Source organism: Pteropus vampyrus, unplaced genomic scaffold (genome assembly GCF_000151845.1).
Source record: "Pteropus vampyrus isolate Shadow unplaced genomic scaffold, Pvam_2.0 Scaffold370, whole genome shotgun sequence".
NCBI classification, from domain to species: domain Eukaryota; kingdom Metazoa; phylum Chordata; class Mammalia; order Chiroptera; family Pteropodidae; genus Pteropus; species Pteropus vampyrus.
The window spans coordinates 934,725-953,592 of NW_011889151.1; the positions used below are offsets into that span (position 1 = coordinate 934,725).

General features: G+C 45.5%; 1 protein-coding gene across 1 annotated transcript in view; it reads left to right on the forward strand.

The window, feature by feature from the left end:
- The window catches only part of GTF2F2 (general transcription factor IIF subunit 2), a 110,468-nt gene that overhangs the window by 49,799 nt on the left and 41,801 nt on the right, over positions 1–18,868 (forward strand). Inside the window, exon 5 of the mRNA XM_023523007.1 lies at positions 5,831–5,912. Coding sequence (XP_023378775.1) covers positions 5,831–5,912 — 82 coding nt within the window. The remainder of the gene's footprint in view (positions 1–5,830; positions 5,913–18,868) is intronic.

Genomic DNA, 18,868 nt, shown 5'->3' on the forward strand with positions numbered 1-18,868 from the left:
ACTTTTGCTGTTATTTTTTAATCCTTTCTAGTTTCAAGTGCAGTAGCCAAAGCAGGATTGCACCCTTTGATAATGGTCTAACCAAAAATAACTATTACAATAGTATGATTTTCCTGCCCCTTTTCATTTATTATTATATCACAGTGTTACTTCATATATTTTATGGCTGTATTTTATTCCTGGGTTTTATTCAGCCTTTTATTCTTGAAAGGAACTTTGAGATTAGGGGTTACGTCTGTTTTCACAACCTCACGACATCATGCACACATCTGTACTTACGACGCTTCTACGTAGATTAATTATGCTCGTGACGTAACAAGGAAAAGGGCCACTGCAATCTGAAGGACGAGGAATGATAGCTTGTGAACTCGCTTTGTCAACATTGAGACATACAAGTGTCTGTTTTTAAAATGCCCGGTCACTAAGTTATTCCTTTGCTCAAGCATCGGTTGTAGGTTCTGTAGACTCATAGAACAAACCCCTTCGCACATTTAAGGCCTCGCCTTTGGTTTTGCACCTCAGCTTGCTCCCCTTTCTCCTCCTGGGCAGGCAGTTTTGTAATTCACAGATACTCCGATCAGCACGACAGCGCCCCTAGTGTAGGGAGGTGCACACAACCCCCTGCCTCCAGTCCGCAGGGCACATTGACAGCAGTGCTTCGAGGGAAGGACTTGAGATGTTTTCTCACTGAATTCTAGTCCTCAAATTATGGTTTCAATATTTGGTTTAAGACTGGGAATTCCCAGTGCATTAGGCATATTCGTAATTTGAATACTATTATAAGAAAGCATATTACAGAAACTTTTGGAAGTTTTGTTACTTTTGAGGTAAGTGATCGAATGCTAACTATAGATTTATTGAAATCTGAGCATGATCTTTTATTCCTAAAATTTCTGAAGATGACCTATAAATCAGAACATCAGTTCACAGATTTGAATAACATGAAGATCACCTTCTTTAGAGAGATTGCAGTTTGTCTAACTGGTTTGTTAGGGTGCCAGGTGTTGTGTTGATGAGCCTTACTCTGCAAACCACAGGCAAGAATCTGCTAGGAAAATGTTTTAAAAGAGGAGAGTGGAGACCACTAGGAATATTGGAAATGATTTACCTGCTTTGTGGAAATATTCTCTTCGTTCCTTTTCCAGAGAGGGTAGACAGATGTAATGAGAACGTGAATCAGGAAAGTTGCTTCAAAGGTCCCGAGGATCGGGCCAAAACCTCGGTTACTGGCCCAGCAGTCTGCGTTGTAACTGGAGTCGTGAGTGCTCTTAAAGGTGTCACCCCGAGCCGGACGCAGAGTGGGAGCAAGCACCTGCAGCCTCCTCCCTGGCATACCTGTCTCGTCACGTGACAGGGCTGGTACACACCCTGCCTGCTTGCTTATTACTTCACCTCGTTCAAGCCAGGAATGCCCTTAACTCGTATGAAGTGCCAGTCACTTATTTCTCATGAATTCTTTAATGTAGAGTGTGTCTCAGATTAAAAGAGAGTAAGAATTCAGCCCGCAGCAGAAGTTTGTATATTTTCAAGTCTTGGGCAGCTTCTCAACATTTCGTTATTGTTCCAAGAAATCATTTCTAATTTCTATTCAAAGAAAATTTGATTATATCTAGATCTTTTTTTAAAGTATTAGAGCAAACAAAATAAACACCAGTGAAATAATAAAACTTCCCTGATTAGAGGGGAAGTCCAGTTGTATTGTTTGTTTTTTCTCTTTTTTAGAGAAATCTCAGCAATTTCATTGCTGACGCCCAGAGATGTGAAGTTACTTCTCCAAAATAACACCGCATTTGTGACAGCATCAGAACTAGAAGCCTCAGTTCTTTTATAGGATGTTTTGAGTACTTAACTTTTTAAAATTTTCTCTCAATTTTTTTCTGAAACTAGGTAGCAGGATATAGATAAATAAAATAGCATCACCAAAAGCATAGGTTCACACTCAATAAGATTATTTTGGTTGCAAATAGCAGAAACCAGTGATTAAACCAGTCTAGGGGGAAAAGGAACGGGGAAGTGGGGGGCAAAATTTAGAAGGGATCCTGGACTATTTCCCCGAATCCAGAGAAGAATTGGACAAGTGGCCAAGCGTAGGGAAAGCCACTTAAGCTCATTGTCCTGAAGCCCATTCCAGCTTAAGTGGCTTTTCTTTAGAGTGCTGTCGTCACCGTGTCCTTCCAGTAACTTCTGGAGTGGGTTCCTTAGAGAGAGAGAGAGACAGAGACAAGAGGTGATCGCACGCACTGTCCCCACCACCTTCAGGGCCCCCGGACTCACCTCCCAGTCTAAATCCTATCTGCCTTTCAAGGTCCAGCACAAACATTGCTTCCTCTGTCACAGCTCTTCTTGATCCCCAGCTGGACATAATTGCTGTGTGTGTGCACGCACATGTTAATCCCAGTGCTCTGTATGTCTCTGCCTTACAGCCCTCATAACCCCTAACAGATTCCCCTCTGTATGGTAGAACCCCACAGCCCATGTGGAAGAACCAGTAATTGGTCACTTAGCTAAGGCAGGGAATCATTAAACGATCTCAATATTTATGCCTACTGCCCTGAACATTATATCTTAAACGTACAGATGTGCATTTAGTCACCAAAGGTCATGTGGGGCAAGGCTGTCGCTTTTAGTATAGGGGGCCGATTGAGGGAGCACCTGCTTTTCCTTGTGAAAATTAAAAACCACGATTAGGTTTTCAATTTTGGTTTCTTTAAAAAGGAGTAAGAACTTAGACACCGTGAAACAAATACGAATGTAGAACTCTAGACTTTTCAGTGCTAGTCTCTAGTCTTTTCAGTGTGTAATCTGACAGTTTTTTAGCAATTTACCTTTATCTCAAGTCTTACCAAAGCATTAAATTTAGTTTTAGGAGCTCTCCTTTCTCCATACTCATAACTAATTATGTGGATAATCAAACTGCACAATTACTAGCAGTAAAGCTGGCATAAACAAGGTCTCGCGTGGGCGTACTAGCGGTGACCGACTGCCCGCCGGGGTCCGTGAGCTGTGGGTGCCTGTCACTGTGTTCAAGGAGGGGACTCGAGCCCTGGTAGTCTGGAAGTGTGTCACATGGAGGTCCATCAAGGTGCTCCTAGTGCATTATGACGGTTTACACACCTGTCTGGCGTCCTGCTAGACCCGCGGCCCTCAGAGCGTGATCTGGACGGGCTGGGCGGAGGAGGCCTTGACACCCTTTCAGCGGGTCTGTGAGGTCGAAGTGATTTTCGCAGTAATGCTGAGCTCTTTTTCCTTTGTCATTCTGATTCTCTAACACTTCTCAGCTTCAGTGTCTAATATGGTAAAGCTCGGGTGGTGAAACTCGGGTACAGAGAGCCCTTTGGTGGGACCCGGCCGCTCGTGGGGGCCGCAGTAGACCCACGTCCCTGAGGGCGGGGACCAGGCCTCACGTGCCTGTTTCCCCTATGTGGTTTCTGCGTTATCTGTTACATGAAAGGCACTCAGTAAATATCTGATACAAGTGTGAGCAAAAAAAAAATGGACTATTTTTCAAGTATTTAATAGTCTTTCAAACTGAGCCAACAAAATAATTTCAAGTAAGCATTCCTATATTAATGAGTATGACCTGTAATTAATAGCAGTGGCGTGCAAATGTTTGAAATGACACAATGTAATGTTTTAAAGAAGAGGAAGCATGGTTTAGTGGAAAGAATATGAAAATTTGTTCCTGTGAAGCTTTAAAAGGTGTGTGAGGGCTTTCATTCTGACTTAGGGAGCTGTATCATAAACAGATTGGCTTTTTAAAATGTATTTAAGAGGAGAAGGAACAGGCAAACAGATAAATGTGCTATTCCTTAAGAGCAGCCAGTTGGTGGACAAATTTGTCGCTGATGATTACGATGTTTCCTTTCACTCGAAAAGCGTTTAAACGCTGCTTTAGGTTAGGAAAGAGCGTATGATGGTCGGAAAACTGTGGTTTGGAGAGTGCATTTTATTGCTTTGTGAGTGACCCTGATTGAAGAATAGTGACGAGCGTGGTGGCCCCGTTGAAATGGCCAGGTGCTCTGGACGCTCCTCTCTCTTTCCTGTCCTCCGTGGAGGACGAGACTGCAGAAACTTTGCACTGTTTATGAGCACAGCCTGCCCAGGTGGAGCAGGTGCTGCTGCCTGCGTGAGCAGCATCGGGGCGGTGTGGAGGGGTCGCTCCTGTGGCCTGCGACACTAATAAACACGTGGGTCTGTGAGCAGGTTACGCTCGGCGACGGTATTCTGGATGTATTTGTTTTTTAAAAAGGGCTGACTTATGTTTCGATAGACTTTTCTCATGCCTTTAGGACACTTTATACATTGAAATTTCCCCAGATCTTGACAAGAAATTCTCTAGGTGGCACTTTCGGCTTCGGTGAGACAAACTTGAATAGTCAAGGTTTGTTTTATTTTAAGAAAATTGCAGTTTCGATCTCGTCAAACTCGTTAATGAGAGGAAATTGTTAGATGTTCAAGCTTAGCTGTGGTATGGAGAGTCGCGGGCTGGCCGTCATCCCCTCCTGGCGCATCTCTGCGTGCAGCCGCCGTCCTTCCCGCCGCGCTCTTTTCGTCTGACAGCCGCTACCTGAGGTTTGTTACGTGTGTCGCTCTGCGGGCCCCTCGAACCACTGGATTACACAGTCGCATGTTCACAGTTAGTGCACAGGGACTGCAGGAGGGAGTCCCCTAGATTTCGGAGCCAAAGTTAAGGTCACCGTGAAGGGTTTCCTGGTGTGAATCCTGTCGGCGTGGTTCTCTGCGTGCCGCGGTGAGCTGCGCGCTTAACTGGGGCAGTGCCATCCTCGCCACCTGCCTCCACCATGCCGAGGAGGCGCCCGGCACGTGTGGGCACGCACTTCACGCGAGTGGAATGCATGAAGTCATTCGCCCTGAAGGGACGAATCCCCAGCATTACTGACGAGCCAGAGGGTGTCCTCAGCCTCGGCCCAAACCCTGGGTGAATCCTCACGGAACTATGCGAGAGCCAGAGCTATGCCTAACCGGAGCCAGGCTTTTCCAAAGTGGTGCCCTCATGGCACAGTCGTATGTCTTATGACATGACATGAGGTCTGTCAGGTGACTTCACGGTGCTGCGGCCAGCTAGGCACACTGCGGGCGGTCGGTGCTGACTTCCGTTTTCCTTTTCTGTTTCTCTGGAAATTTGTATCCAGGTCACCAAGAAAATTCTTTCTGATGCTAGGAAAAGTTGTCCTTCTGTTTGGACAGTCACCCGTAGCAGCTGAACTCTAGTTTGGGTTCACCCAGACTGACAGCTGTGCTGGGCGTAGAAGTCAGCGCCCCCTGCACACGGCATTCCCTGGACCATGGCGTTTCCTAGGCTGGCCGGTCTAGTCGCCATGTATTCTAGAGTTTTATTTCCACATATATGTATGTGTGCACACACTCACACACACACACACACACACACACACACACACACCCCTTTGACTTAGTGGTGTAGACTTGCTGTGTTCTCAGAAGTTACTTCTCTGCCTAAGGTGCTGTCGCCTCACTACCCTTAATTTTTTTTTGATTTTGTGCTCTTCTAAGCCACCTTCTTTAGAAAGAGCTAAATGTATAAAAGCTATTACTGGCATGGGGGGCTGCAGCCACCCATTAAATAAGCCTGACCAGGGACCCGGTTTTTTACTAGCCAAGAAAAAGGTTTTCCTCTATTCCGACCAGATGCTACTATAAACTCTGAAACATTCCTTTTGCGTCTTCGGTTTTATTTTTAATTATATCTTATTGTAACCTCTATTACTGAAGTTAGTGTGTCAAAACACAGTCTTGAAAATGATAAATATTACCTCTGAATGCATTTGTTACTTTTCTCTTTCCATTCAAGATAAGCTTTCATTGGAAGGAATAGTAGTCCAAAGAGCCGAATGCCGACCCGCCGCCAGTGAAAACTACATGAGATTAAAGAGGTTGGTGTTTTGCCTTTAAAGTCATACGGGTGTTTCCTCGGGGGGTCGAAGTGCATGCGTTAGATTGCCTGCTGCCTGCACACTGCGCTTATCGCTGAAAGTGCTTCCTTCAAAGGCTGTTTGGTTTCACAACCAAGTGGGAACAAACTCCCAGTTATAAATAAGTCGCAGGGTGCGGTGTGCAGCGTGGCGACTGAATGCTGCTGTGTCGCATATTCGAAAGTTGCTGTGAGAGGAGGTCTTAAACGTTCTCAGCACAGGAAGACAACTTGTAGCTGCATGTGGTGGCTACTGTTAACCACACTTCTGTGGCCATTTCACCATGTATGTGGTTATCGAATCATTATACTGCACTCCTAAAACTGTACCCCCAAAATATAATGTTATATGTCAGTTATACTTCAGTTTTAAAAAAAGCCCAAGGAAGCGTTTCTTTGGCAAGAAAACGTTCAGAACCTGGGCTGTTTATTTGGGATATTTTAAGCTACTGTGCTAATATAGTCTGGGATCAGACTTTTTAAACTTCTTTTTCTAGTTGTCCTTATAAATCTTGATTCTCTAAAGAGGTATAATTTCTTCGTACTATTTTATTTTCAAAGGCTATAATCTTCCCATAATGAATGTCTAAAATACCATACTGTAAAAAGCAAGTATATTGCCAGAATATCATCCTTTTCTCTTGATCTACAGAGAACTTTTTATAAACTTATTTGTTAGAGATCTTGCTTCCGTGTCCCTCCTTCCCAACTTTTGTGTGTGGCTGACATTTTGTAATTAATATTTAAAGATGATTGCACATTCCAGGTACTCTAAATTTTTGGCTTTCAAAAGGTCAGCAATTTTTAAACCCTGAAGAAACGTATTATACTAGTTTTATAGTCAATACTGAATGTATTCCAAGCCCATGTAGTTTAGAATTATAAATTTGTTCGTTCCAGCACTTGCTATGCGAAGTAGCGGTGAACACGACAAAAGCGTCTGGCCTCCCGGAGCCTGCGCTTCAGCAGGTTGTAGCTCCGAGGAGCTGGTCGCAAGAACACACGTCAGGCGGCAGCAGCAGCCTGTCTGGATTTCGTTGTTCTCGTCTATGAAAGAGGCCGGTGGAGCTGGATCATCTTTTTAATTTTGCTCCTTTTCTCAATTAGATTAGAATCTGTCTCTTGGGAATGAAACAAAGAGACTGGTTTTCTTGTCCAATAATTCCTCTAATTTAAATGCCTCCCCAGGGCACATAAATGGATGACAATCAAAATGAAAAAATTTTTATAACAGAAAATGACTTTAGAACACAGGCAGAAGATGTTTCTCTCTTTGTTTTTAGCCTGTAAAGTTTATTATATAATACAAAGCTTTGAAGATTTGTGTTCTTCAAATAACTACTGATGGGAAATGCAAAATCTGGTTACTGAGCTGCTGGCCAAGATCTTTTTCTGTGGTCTTCATTTCCTTTAAAGGTTTCTGAAAATTTCTGATGGTGAGCAGGCAAGTCACCTGTGTTTGAAATGGCCGCTTTTCTTCTTACCAAAAAAGAAATTAAAGTGATTCAGCCCTTGGAGCATGCTGAAAGACCAGCCATGACATCTTACAGTTACTTATATGACTTAAGGAAACAGGGTGATTCAGGAGATGATGATCATCTCATTTTCATAAAATAGATGATATATGACAGTCTTGAAGGCTGAGGTTTTTTTGACCAAGTGGAGAAAGATGGACGTAAGAATACTGTAGACAGACACACAGGCACAGAGACTTGGGGAACACATCAGGGACCCACGTGTCACCCCGCAAGCCTGGGAGGCAGGGTTTGTTTGAGGCAGAGCAAGCGGCAGCTCCAGGCCAGACCTCTTTTGAACTCCAGGCTTACAAACCCAGAAGCCTGGTTCAGTGTCCAAAGATACTTCAGATATGTCAAAAACTGAACTCCTAGTCGCCCCCAAAGCCCGCTCCATCCGCAGTCTTTCTCGGTGGATCAGCGCCAGCTGTGTCCTCAGCTCGAGCCTGGCCGCGTTCTCGAGCCTTCTCTCAGACCCCACACATCCGACGTGTCAGAACAGTCCGACTGACTGTGCCTTAAACATATCACGCACCTGCAGCCTGACCGTTTCCCGCTACCCGCAGGACCTCTGTCCGTTATCCCTCAGCTGGACCACTGCAGTGGCCTCCAGCGGGGTTCCCGCGTGCCCCCCGTGTCCCCCCGTGTCCCACTGCCATCTGTCGGCACAGCAGCCAGAGCAGTTCTCTGCCAGGTCACGCCAGAACCTGTGCTCTCCTGTCACTTGCAGTCTTCCTGTATTGCTCAGATAGGACCCGAGCCCCTGCAGTCGTCTGGGGTTCTACGTGATCACCCTGCCACCCTCGCCCCCGTTCCCACCCTCATCTCCCTCTTCCCTCTCCTCGTTCAGTCTGCTCCAGCCGCACCGACCTCCCATGGTCCCTGAGCGCCCTGGGCATTGGGGCCTTAGCACCGGACGCCTCCCCGCCTGCGGCGTGCTCGCCCAGGAAGCCACTGAGCTCAGCCCCTCACCGCTTTCCAGTGTGTCCTCAGATCCCACACTAATAAGGCTAACGCCGGCCACTCTGCTCCCCTCCAGACTCATGTTCCCTTCATAGCACATGATGCTTCCCAACACACTGTGTAATTCACGTCTACTGCCCACTTTGCTCTAGTGCAGTTCAGGCTCCCACGGTTTGTTTGTGTGTGTGTGTGTTTGTGTGTGTTATGTTATTCCCTCATACACACACAAAGGGTCTAGAGTAGTTCATTGTATGTAGTAGGTAGTCAATAAATATCTGTTGAATGAATGGCAGGAGATGTGGTTTGAAATGTTAAAGAGTCTTATATGCTTGTTAAATTACTTGTTAAAGAGTCTTAAATGGTAAGAAATTGGAACTTGCTATGCTGTAGCTATTAGGAAGGACTGGAGAATTTTAAGCTGGATGGAAGGTGAAGGGACTTCTCATTCAGACAGGTCATTCTGGCCATGGTATACAGATGGAAAGCAGGGAGATAAGCTAAGAAGCTGGTGTGACAGCCCAGGCGCAAAGTGCCTGGGGGCTAACCAAGCGGTCAACCAAGCGGTCCTCGTTGGGAGGGAGGGATGAGGCTCTGAGGCTCTTTGGAGGCAGAGCCAAAGCACCTCGATGGCTTGTCTCAGACTGTAGTGGTCGCAGGCCAGGGGCTTCTCCCAGGGTGGTGGCTTCGGGCTGTGGGCTGGGCATGCCTCCCGCTCTGAAGCCCCAGGTGGCTCCACACTGTCCTGCGCGTGCACAGGACAGTTTACACTGACTGAGGGAGAGGGATGGGGAAGTCCTTGTCATTCCTGTGTCCATTTTAACTTAAATTCGGTCAAAATTTACATAAAAACTTGAAGAAGGAAGTACCTAAACTGCAAGGACCAATGGGCAAATTATTAAAACAGGACAGTAATCTAAGTGATAGTTGTCTCGTGTATTTTGCTTATCTTTGTTCAACATTTTGAACGCCTGCTGTGATCACTAAAGGTTCAATGGAAAAAAATTACTGGATGCTAGTCTTGCTCCAGAGAATTCAGTCTTTGAACCTGAAGACACACACACACACACACACACTAAAAAATCTATTTCCTGACCGTATGGTGGGGGGAGGAATAGAAACATGGAGATTTCCAGGTGTAGGTGACATCAAAATAGAAGTGTTTGAGAAGAGAATTGGCAGTTCAGGACTTGACATGTCCTAAACGTAGATGTTTCAGGGACCTCCTCCGACTGCCTGTCCCTAATGACGTTCGACTTTTCGAACACTGGCTCTCGTCTCCCTTTCCGGCCTCATTTTCCGGTATTCTCCTTTACGTGGACGCCGGGTGGTCGTATCACACTGGAACTTGTCCCAGGTGTGCGAGCCACTTCTTCTCGTGCCTTAGTTACGTGCCAAATCCTCCACCCAGAACGCCTTCTCTCTCTTCCGTCAGGATCCTCCAGTGACCAGCCAGTTGTCACTTACTCAGGGAGACCACCTCAGAGCACCTGCTCCCCACGCCAGCTGGGGCCTGCCACCCCGCTTTCCTGCACTCCCACATACTTATTTATTCTTCTCTCATAGTGGATATAAATGCCGTTTTCCTGCCATTCAGGTGAACGTACGTAGGTGCGTCTCCTACAAGATTATGAACTTCATAAAAACAGGGACTGTTTTAGTTTGTGTCCTTTTCTCCCTCCCTCCTTTCTTTTTTATAGTCTCAGCGCTTAGCGTAATGTGTTACAGATACTAAATGTCAGAAGCGCTTGTTGGGTTGAAATGGATTGACGTAGAAGGGAGCGGCAGAAGGAGGCGCAGAGACATCGGGACGATGGCACTCTGCTTCTTTGATTCACTCAGAACTGTGCTGGGACCTGCGGTTGATCCGTTCCCACGCACGTGCACACGCCTGCGCACGTGTCCATTGTTTTCACCTACGTTTTTATATAAAGTCTATTAAACAGCAAAATGAATCATAAACTAAAAATAGTTTTATTAAAAAACATTTTTCTGTTAATCCTCAATAAGAGTTGAGGTGATAGCAGTACCTCCGAATTCTGTAAAGATCATTTTCTGACCAAGGAAATGGGGTATTGGATTTTAGCTTTCTGGTGATCTTAGTTGAAACAGTTTTTGTTGAACAGGATTTTTGGCGAATGGTGAGCTTCAGGGTTAATGTACCGGGATGCTTTCCTTAGCAGGTGTCAGAAAATCCAATGTGAACTGGCTTAAAAACAAAAGGAATTCACTGACTATGTAAATCGAATCTGGCGGTTTTGTGGGCTTTAGCCACGGCTTTGTCTAGAAGTTTTCAGTATCATCAGGATTCTAGCTCTGTTTCTCGTTTTCTTGGGTTTGTCTTTCTCAGGCTGGGCTAAGCTCAAGCTGGCTTTTCTCCCGGTAGCAAAATGATTCCCAGGATTATCTGCCCCTTTATTCATCTGGAGCCCCGGGAATTAAATGACCTTGTCTTCAACCCGCCATTAAACAGAGTCCTTCACTTTCTTTAGTGGGCTAATGTGAGTTCTGAGTCTGTCACTGAACCAATAAATGTGCCAGTGAAGTTGGGAGACCTGGACAGGTAGGGCCCACCTGTGAAGATGTATAGGCGGTGGAGTCAGTCCCCTCCAGAGCACGTGGCCGCTCCTCGATAGGGAGGGGGGAGTGGATGCTGGAGAGGGATTCATAGAGCTGCAGCAAAATCTTTTTTACTAGAAAGCATCTTAGGAATAGGAAGTACTCATCAGGGACATTCGCACCGTTGATCACTTCCCTCTAAAGATGTCCGGAGTTTTATTAGAAAGCAGTTCTGTTACGAAGGGGCCTTGATATTAGGGCGAGGGTGGTTGAAAGGTTGGGCTCTGGTTTCAGAGACTGGCCTCTCCATTCATGGCACTGTGATCTGGGTGGGGCAAAGCACGTGACCTTTCTGTGTCTTCGGTTATTTATGCGTGTCATGATAAAGATTAAATAAAATAATACTATATAATATATGAACTGTCCGACACAGAGTACTCAGTAGCAGTGAACAGTTACGCTGTGACAATTACCTGAGTAAGAATTCCTCCTAAAACTCTGCTGGAGATATCCCCAGCCGCACCTACGATAGAAGGGAGTTGCATACAACGATTCTTTTTGAATCCCTGCCCCGAGGTAGATAATTTCATAAAGTTTAAATTAGAACTAGATCAGAAAGATAAACTGAGCTGAAAGGAAGAAGCAGAAGACTTTGTTACGGGGTCCATGATAATAATCCTCTTCAGAACAGAACCCCTGAAGGTGGCAGCTCAGACCCACCTAGATGGTATCCGAGTTAGGTCTTGCTTCACAGTCTTTTTCATCTACTCTGTTCTTGGTCCCCAAGGCTCCAGGATGTGGGCCCCATCGATTGTGTGCATATGTCAGAAAACTTGTGGGTTTTTAGTTGATGAACCTTCCACTAGACGTTCAGAATCTTTCTGGAAAGTGTAAAGGATAACCCCAAAGTTGTCCCAGGCCATCTTCGTCAACCATCTCATCCTCTCCTGCAGTGATACTTTGCTGCCTCTCCCATGGTACCCAGATATGGGATTTTTAAAATGCGAGGCTGTAAGTCTTTTATGACCAAGGATTTTTTTTAAAGGCCTGGGAACAGAAAGTCCTTCTGAAGAGCTAAGCCCAGACGGCAGCTAGCCTCCTCTGCCATCCGCGTGCCCTCGTTCCCATGTCCTTGTCCCTTGGACTGCTCCTTTTTAATTACCACTTGATTACGTGAAAGAAGCTGGACGTCTTAATTAAAATACAGTAATTTAAACGTGTTATAAAGAGATAGCTGTAGCCAAAGTGCAGAAGCACCCATGGGCTGAAATCACCATGAGAAGCTAGGGAAGGCCTTCTGCCCGCGTTTCCTAGAGGACAAACGGGTCTTCGTAGGGAACGCAAGGAGGTGTCTGCGGGAGCTCGGCCGGCCAAGACTGCCCTCCGCCCTCTGATTTACTGCTCTGCCTCCGCAAGGGTTTCCAGGCGATGAATGCGCGTAAAGAATGAGAGCACCGGCGTGGCTGCACAGGCAACAGGGTCCACAGAGTTTCCCCCTGTCAGGGCCTCGGACACTCTCCCTTTAAGATGGGAGGAGGGGGAGGTTTTTCGGGATCCGGCTGCTGTCTCGCTCTAAACTTCTCATCTGCGGAAGGTCCCCTCTCTGCCCACTCTTTTGGGGTTCCCAGGGGTCTGGCCCCTTCTGCCGCTGCCAGTCCAGCTCAGTCGTTTCGCTCCGCCCAGGTGCATCACGGGCTCTCCTTGCTTTTCCGCCTGTCAGACGCCCGTTCATCCCGCACGGTTCAGCTCAGATGGGCAGTCTCCCCAGCGTTTTCTCCACGCAGGATGGCCACCACCCCCGCCAAGCTCCTGCCGCACGTTTCCTAATTATATTAGTTACATTTTGTTCTTTATTTTACTGTTATTACTTTTGTTTATGTCCATGGGGACTATAGCTCATTCATCTTTGTTCTAAGGGCTTTATGTTCAATAGATGGGAGGAGAGTGGTTGACCAAAATCAGCATTTGAAAGTTAAGAATTCGCACTTACACTTCGATGAATGAATCTTTCCTGAATTGTTACTTTTCAAAAAGTGCATTTAACTGTGCCTAAGTTTGAATTATAAGTCCCGAGAAGCAGTATTGGCTGGTGGTATTTCTACAAAGCCTCCCAGCTTCGCAAGATAAAAATACTGCAGTACACAGTTTCTCTTTGTTCACTCACAGTTGCAGGTCAGCGGGGCTAACGTCAGGCAAAACTGTGAAGTGTGGAGGTTTCTCTTTATTGCCCAGCTCTTCCTGTTTTCACTCCTTTCCCTCTGTAATGTCTGCATTAGACATCTGCCTTTTATCCTTTTCTGATCCTTTCTGTTCTGTCGATTCTAAATACATTTTAAGAATGAATGGGTAAATGTCAAACTGGGCATTTGATTTTAAGCCTTTTATTACTAAATGTGAAATAATGGCTATTAGATTACCTGGTCAAGGTATTTGAGTGGGCATACTTTTTTTGTGTGTGGGAGAGAAAGAAAAGTCATTGAAATGATATCATTTTTAGATTGGCCTTAAACACAAAATTGAGTAGTCCCTTTTAGTTTGTGGGTGGTCTTGTCACCAGGACAACCATCTCTGCCAGCCAGGCCAGGTGGGCGGATCTGGCCCAGCCACCTTTGTTGGAGATGTGTTGGGAAAATTTACAACTTGCTGAGTGTGACCCCCAGAAGTGGCCACACTCCCTTAGGATGGGGGCCATCACGACTAGTCAGTCCCTCTGGTGCTTTTGTACACATTTCAAAGGTGGTCATTCCTCACAGATTTTTATTTTTAATCTGTCAGAAATCCTGATAATTGATAGATTTTGTTAAGCAAGACATTACTGCCATCTTCCAGAAAATTATCCCAGTAACATACCGATCTTTGCTGTCTGATGTGACTGTCCCCCGTCCATGTGACGCCCCCGTGGACTGTAGAACGGCAGACTTGGAAGGAGCTACACTGTCCACTTGGCTGCAGGCCGACATGTCCCGTTGTCTTACCAATTGGCTTAAAAACAGGTTGGTGGCCCGGCCGTGTCAGGCAGCGGGGTTGTCAGCCTTGGTCTGGGACGCCCGCGGCACGTGAAGACCACACAGCGGGGTTGTCAGCCTCGGTCTGGGACGCCCGCGGCACGTGAAGACCAGGGAAGGTGCCACAGGTTCCTTCCCTGGGGAACGAGGGCACATCCCCGACGTTGAATCAGTAGGAATGATGATTCTCAGGCCTCTCACCACCAGGAGGAGCAGAGTAAGTCCAGTTTCAAGAAGCAGGCAGACCTGATCATAGGAAGCCTGCTTACATGCTGTCTGTCCCTCCTGCTCGAGACTCAGGCAGTCGCAGTGGGGCACGTTAGAAAGAAAATTCAAATTTTAAAGAGAATCCTTGAGCTGATAAGCAGTGAAAGAAAAGGCACTTTAAACATTTTAAAAGACTACTTAAAGGAATTGATTTTCAAGCAGGACAGGTCAGCTTACAGAACGGACCCACCCACTCTTAAATGGCTTCCTTCATATTCATTAGATGTTCGTTATCGTTACTTTAAAAAACAAACAAACAAACAAACCTTATTTCCATTTTCACAAATGAGAAAAGTGAGTCTTAGAGAAGTTAGGTGATTTGCCTCAGCTCCCAGTTTGTAAATGGCAAAGCCGGAATTCGAAGGTAGCCCTGATCGATTCCAGCACGTTCGATGGGTGACCGGCTGCCTCTTCGGCCCGCAGCGGTTTCTGAGGTTGCCTGGCCTGTCACAGGAAAAGGGAAGGGAGCTTGTCCTCTTTCTCTCCTCTCGTATTGGGGCGGGTGGTCCTTGCCCGAATACCCCACAACTTAAACTAATACCATGAGTGCCGTGGTTCTGTTACATGGCAGAGTAAACAGGACAACACTTAGGGATGTATGTAAGCTGTGTAACTGCTTCATTGTTTCAGATTTTATCAGATTTTATCAAATTGCAGATCCTAACTTAAAAACGAGCTTTGATATAGTAACTTAAATTTCAAAGCTCCACATATCTGCAGGAGAGAGGTAGAACATTAAGTGATTTTTACATGCCTGTGGAGTTCATTATTTTACTTTTGTGAAGTTTATGTGAAATCTGTAATGCTTTGGGTCGTTTTGATGAACTAGTCCTATTGTTTTGAAGATCTACTTCTCTTTAATATGCTGTAATATATTACAGCTGTCACATTGTGGCTGGTGTTTTGTGACTTGGAAGGCCTTAGCATGTCTAAAACTCTTTTCTTCTAATGCTTTATATATTTGAGGAAAACCGAAAGGATGGAATTAATAATATTAAAGTAGAAACTTTTCAAACTGAAAAATAGTAGACGTGGGGAAACCAGGAGAGGAAGGTATAAGTGTCGTGATGATCTCAGACAAAACAAAATACGCGGGTGAAGCCAGCTCCCTGGGGGCAGGCTGGGCTCCTTATTCACCGGTGTTTCTCTGACGACTGGAAAAGGGCCCGCACCTGATAGGTGCACAGTGAGTATTTGTCGAATGAAGAAAGGATGGAATGAAAGGTCCGGGACTTAGGCTTTATGCCTCCTGTCTTACAGGCTGCCGGGACTTCGATCACAATGAGTCATTCCTTTTTAAGCTGTTACTTGCCAAGTTGATTTATCTGCTTCTGTTACTTCCCCACCTTTCAGAGCTTCAAAGCGTCATTTATTACTCATTTGTTCAGCGGATATTTTTTGAGCATCTAATGTACTGTAAGCAGTGTAACATTAAAAAGCAACTAGAGCTTATCTGTTTTAGGAAAGGGATCATACATGGATATTAAATAATAATTAAGGATATTATACTGTTATATGCAATATGAGAGGTTGGCAATGCCAGTAAATACCTGCTTTCAGAAAATGCAGATTAGGCGAAGTCAGAGAAAGAAATCCCAGCCTTTCAGTACACAGGGACGGGGAGGAAGGGATTGTAGGGGGGACAGCACGGCAAGTCACCACGAGTGTGTTAGGAACTGTGGCGGATCAGCCCGGTGGGTGAACAGAGGGCTGACGGCGGGTATTTTGGTGTTAGACCGAATAGACGGACAATCCAGTAGTCGCTGATGGAGCATATTTTACCCCGAGGGAGTTTGCTACGTCTCCCTCAGGGCTCTGCCCTGGGTGCACTCTCCTCCCTTGGTTACTGCGATCCTCTGGAATTTTCCTCCTGCCTGACTTAGTCTTTGTAGCTCCTGCTTATCTCTTGAATGCTTTCCCCCTACATTGTCTTGCTAAGCAACCCTGTCCACTTAAAAGCTGTATACATGGCAACTCTAGATTGTCTCCAGCCCAGACTCCTCTCCTGACCTTGACGCTCATATGCATGCAACACTCCCGGCAGCTGCCCTTGGTCGCCTCTGGGCGCCCTGGCCTCACACTCTCGGTTGTTCCCCACCCTCTCACCCCTAGTGCAGCTCACCCCCCGCTCTCCCCGTTTCCACTCACTTGACAAGACACATCCAGTCCATCTTCACCTCTACCACTATTACCCCCGACCTGCTACAGCACTAGTGTAAGCTGCCTTCTTCATTCACCTGCATTTAGGTCTGATTACGTAATTTGCAGAGAGTATTGCAAAACAAAAATATGAAAATAAGTGCCCCTTGTTCATAAGTAATTAAGAATTTCAAAATGGTGACAGCATTGCATTAAACCAAGTGCAGGCGCCTTGTGACAGCACAGGGTGCCTGTGGGTGAGGCTGGCCCGCCCTCTACTGCTGGGGTAGCCTCCTAACTAGTGGCTCCCTGCTGCCCCCTGTAGGCCATTCTTCACATAGCAGTCAGAGTCATTTCCGCTCCCTGCTTAGAATTCACAAGACCCTGAAGGACCCGCCTTCCAACTCTGGGACCTGATCTGGAAGCTTCTTCCTCTCTCATTCACTAGGGAGCAGCCCGGATGGCTGCTGTTTTGTCTCTTAGACAAGCGCAGTCCCATGTCAAGGCCCTTCCTTCAACCTTAGTACTTGCCTTTCACCAGATCTGAAAGCTTGAGCCTCCTCTCCATCTGCAGTTCTCAGGTCAAGTGTCGCCTCCCCACACAGGCCCTTCCTGCCCACTCTTAGGTAGCGTCGTTCATCTTTCTCCCCACCGCCTAGATACTTGCTGAGTCGTTACCAGTTTTATTGTATTCTTGGCACTTACTACTGTATAGCACTGTCTTTATTGCTTAATTATTATGACTCAGTGACGGTATCCCTGTCACCTAGCATAGCGCCTGCTACGTGACAATGCTGGTAAATAGTTGTTGCATGAGCAGATGTTTTTCATAATCTTTTTAGCTTATGAAAAACATTTGGACATTTATCTGAAGATTAACAGGTGTGTGTTTTTTCCTTTGTTAAATTCTAATAATTTTTTATTTGTCAAAAGTCTCATAAAATTGAATTAACTTATATTTGATTTACAGATATTCCTGAGTTAATTTTAAAATCTCAAATAACTTTCTCTTTAAAATGTCCTTGGCATGGCCCACACTACCTGTGTTACAGTGTGGACACAGAATTAAGATGCGGTTGCTGGTTGCAACCAACATTAACGCTACAGAGTGAGCAGAGTTTTCCCTTGAGTCAGTATTTTACGCCGCAGCACCGGAGGTTCCACAGCCCAGGCTTCCCAAAGCTATGTAAACGCCGAACACCTGCTCTGTGCCGGGCACTCAGCCGCAAATCGGTGAGACCTTTTCCCTGTCCTCGAGTTGCTCACTCTCACTAATTTGTTCTTTGATGTGCAGCATTCTGTGTAGTTTGGAAAATACTAATCGTGCTTCATGAACTGCACTTGATCCTCTAGCGCTTAATGGCGCAGTTCTATAGGAGGACACTCACACACGTACACTTCATGAGGCTCACACGACGTGGAATATCTAAACTTAATGTACAAATCTGCTGTTTACCAGCGCTGCCTGGTCCGCGCGCCAGGTTTGGAGGGGGTGGGGGCGGTGAAGACCAAATGCTATTGTTCACAGAATTTTCAATACTTATTACATAATGACATTGAAGGCCATATGGCGTTTATTGCAGCTCATTAAATTATTCGTTTATACTTTGTTTTTGTTATTTTTAGTGCATTTCAGTAGCACTATTTTTTGTTATACAAACTTTAGACACTCCTTTTTCATAAAGAATTATTCTTCAACACGAAGGTAACTCCTAGAATACAGCACCCTGACTTTTCTAGAAGTAATCCCCATGTGGATTCTAAATGGCTAAATGACAGTATACTATATAACACTATATAGCCCTTCAGATATAGAACATAAGAATAACTATTGCCAGCAATGTCAACAAAGAAATAACTGAAATGATTTTTTTTTAAGGACGTTTTGTTTGAAAATTACCTCTACTGGTTTGGTACATGAGTAGTTTCTAAGAGTTTTCCAAAGGGATGTTACTAAATTCTTCTTAAAAGTCTGTGACTTTTTTTCACTTATTAATTAGCTTTAATAAGTGAAAATCTCTCTAAGGTTTATTACCCGCTGTACCCACGTCCATACTTCCTGCTTTCGTGGGCACATGGTTTAGCCTTCTCTCTAACTCTCGCGAACGCCTGCTTTTGAATGATGTGGTGGATGCCTTCGGATCCTGTCGGGAAGGTCGGGTTACTCACCCTGACACAAGCTGGCCGCAGAGTATCGCCCTTTGTGAGTTCTCTGATTGTTCTGTGTAGTCCTTCACTGCCCTCTTAACAGCCATCAGTTTGTCATGTTGATTGTGTTACTGTCTGTCGCAGCCATTTCTTTGTTCTGATTTAGTGGTTTTAATTTCCTGTGAGCTAGGAAACCAGTTTTAAAATTCTATTAGAATGAATAATGTGTGTTAAAGGGGACTGAATAGACTGAGCGAAGGTCTGACGGGCCGGCCTGTGAGTCAGGAGCCCGCAGCTGCGGCCTCGTGACATCTGTTTTGGTTCCT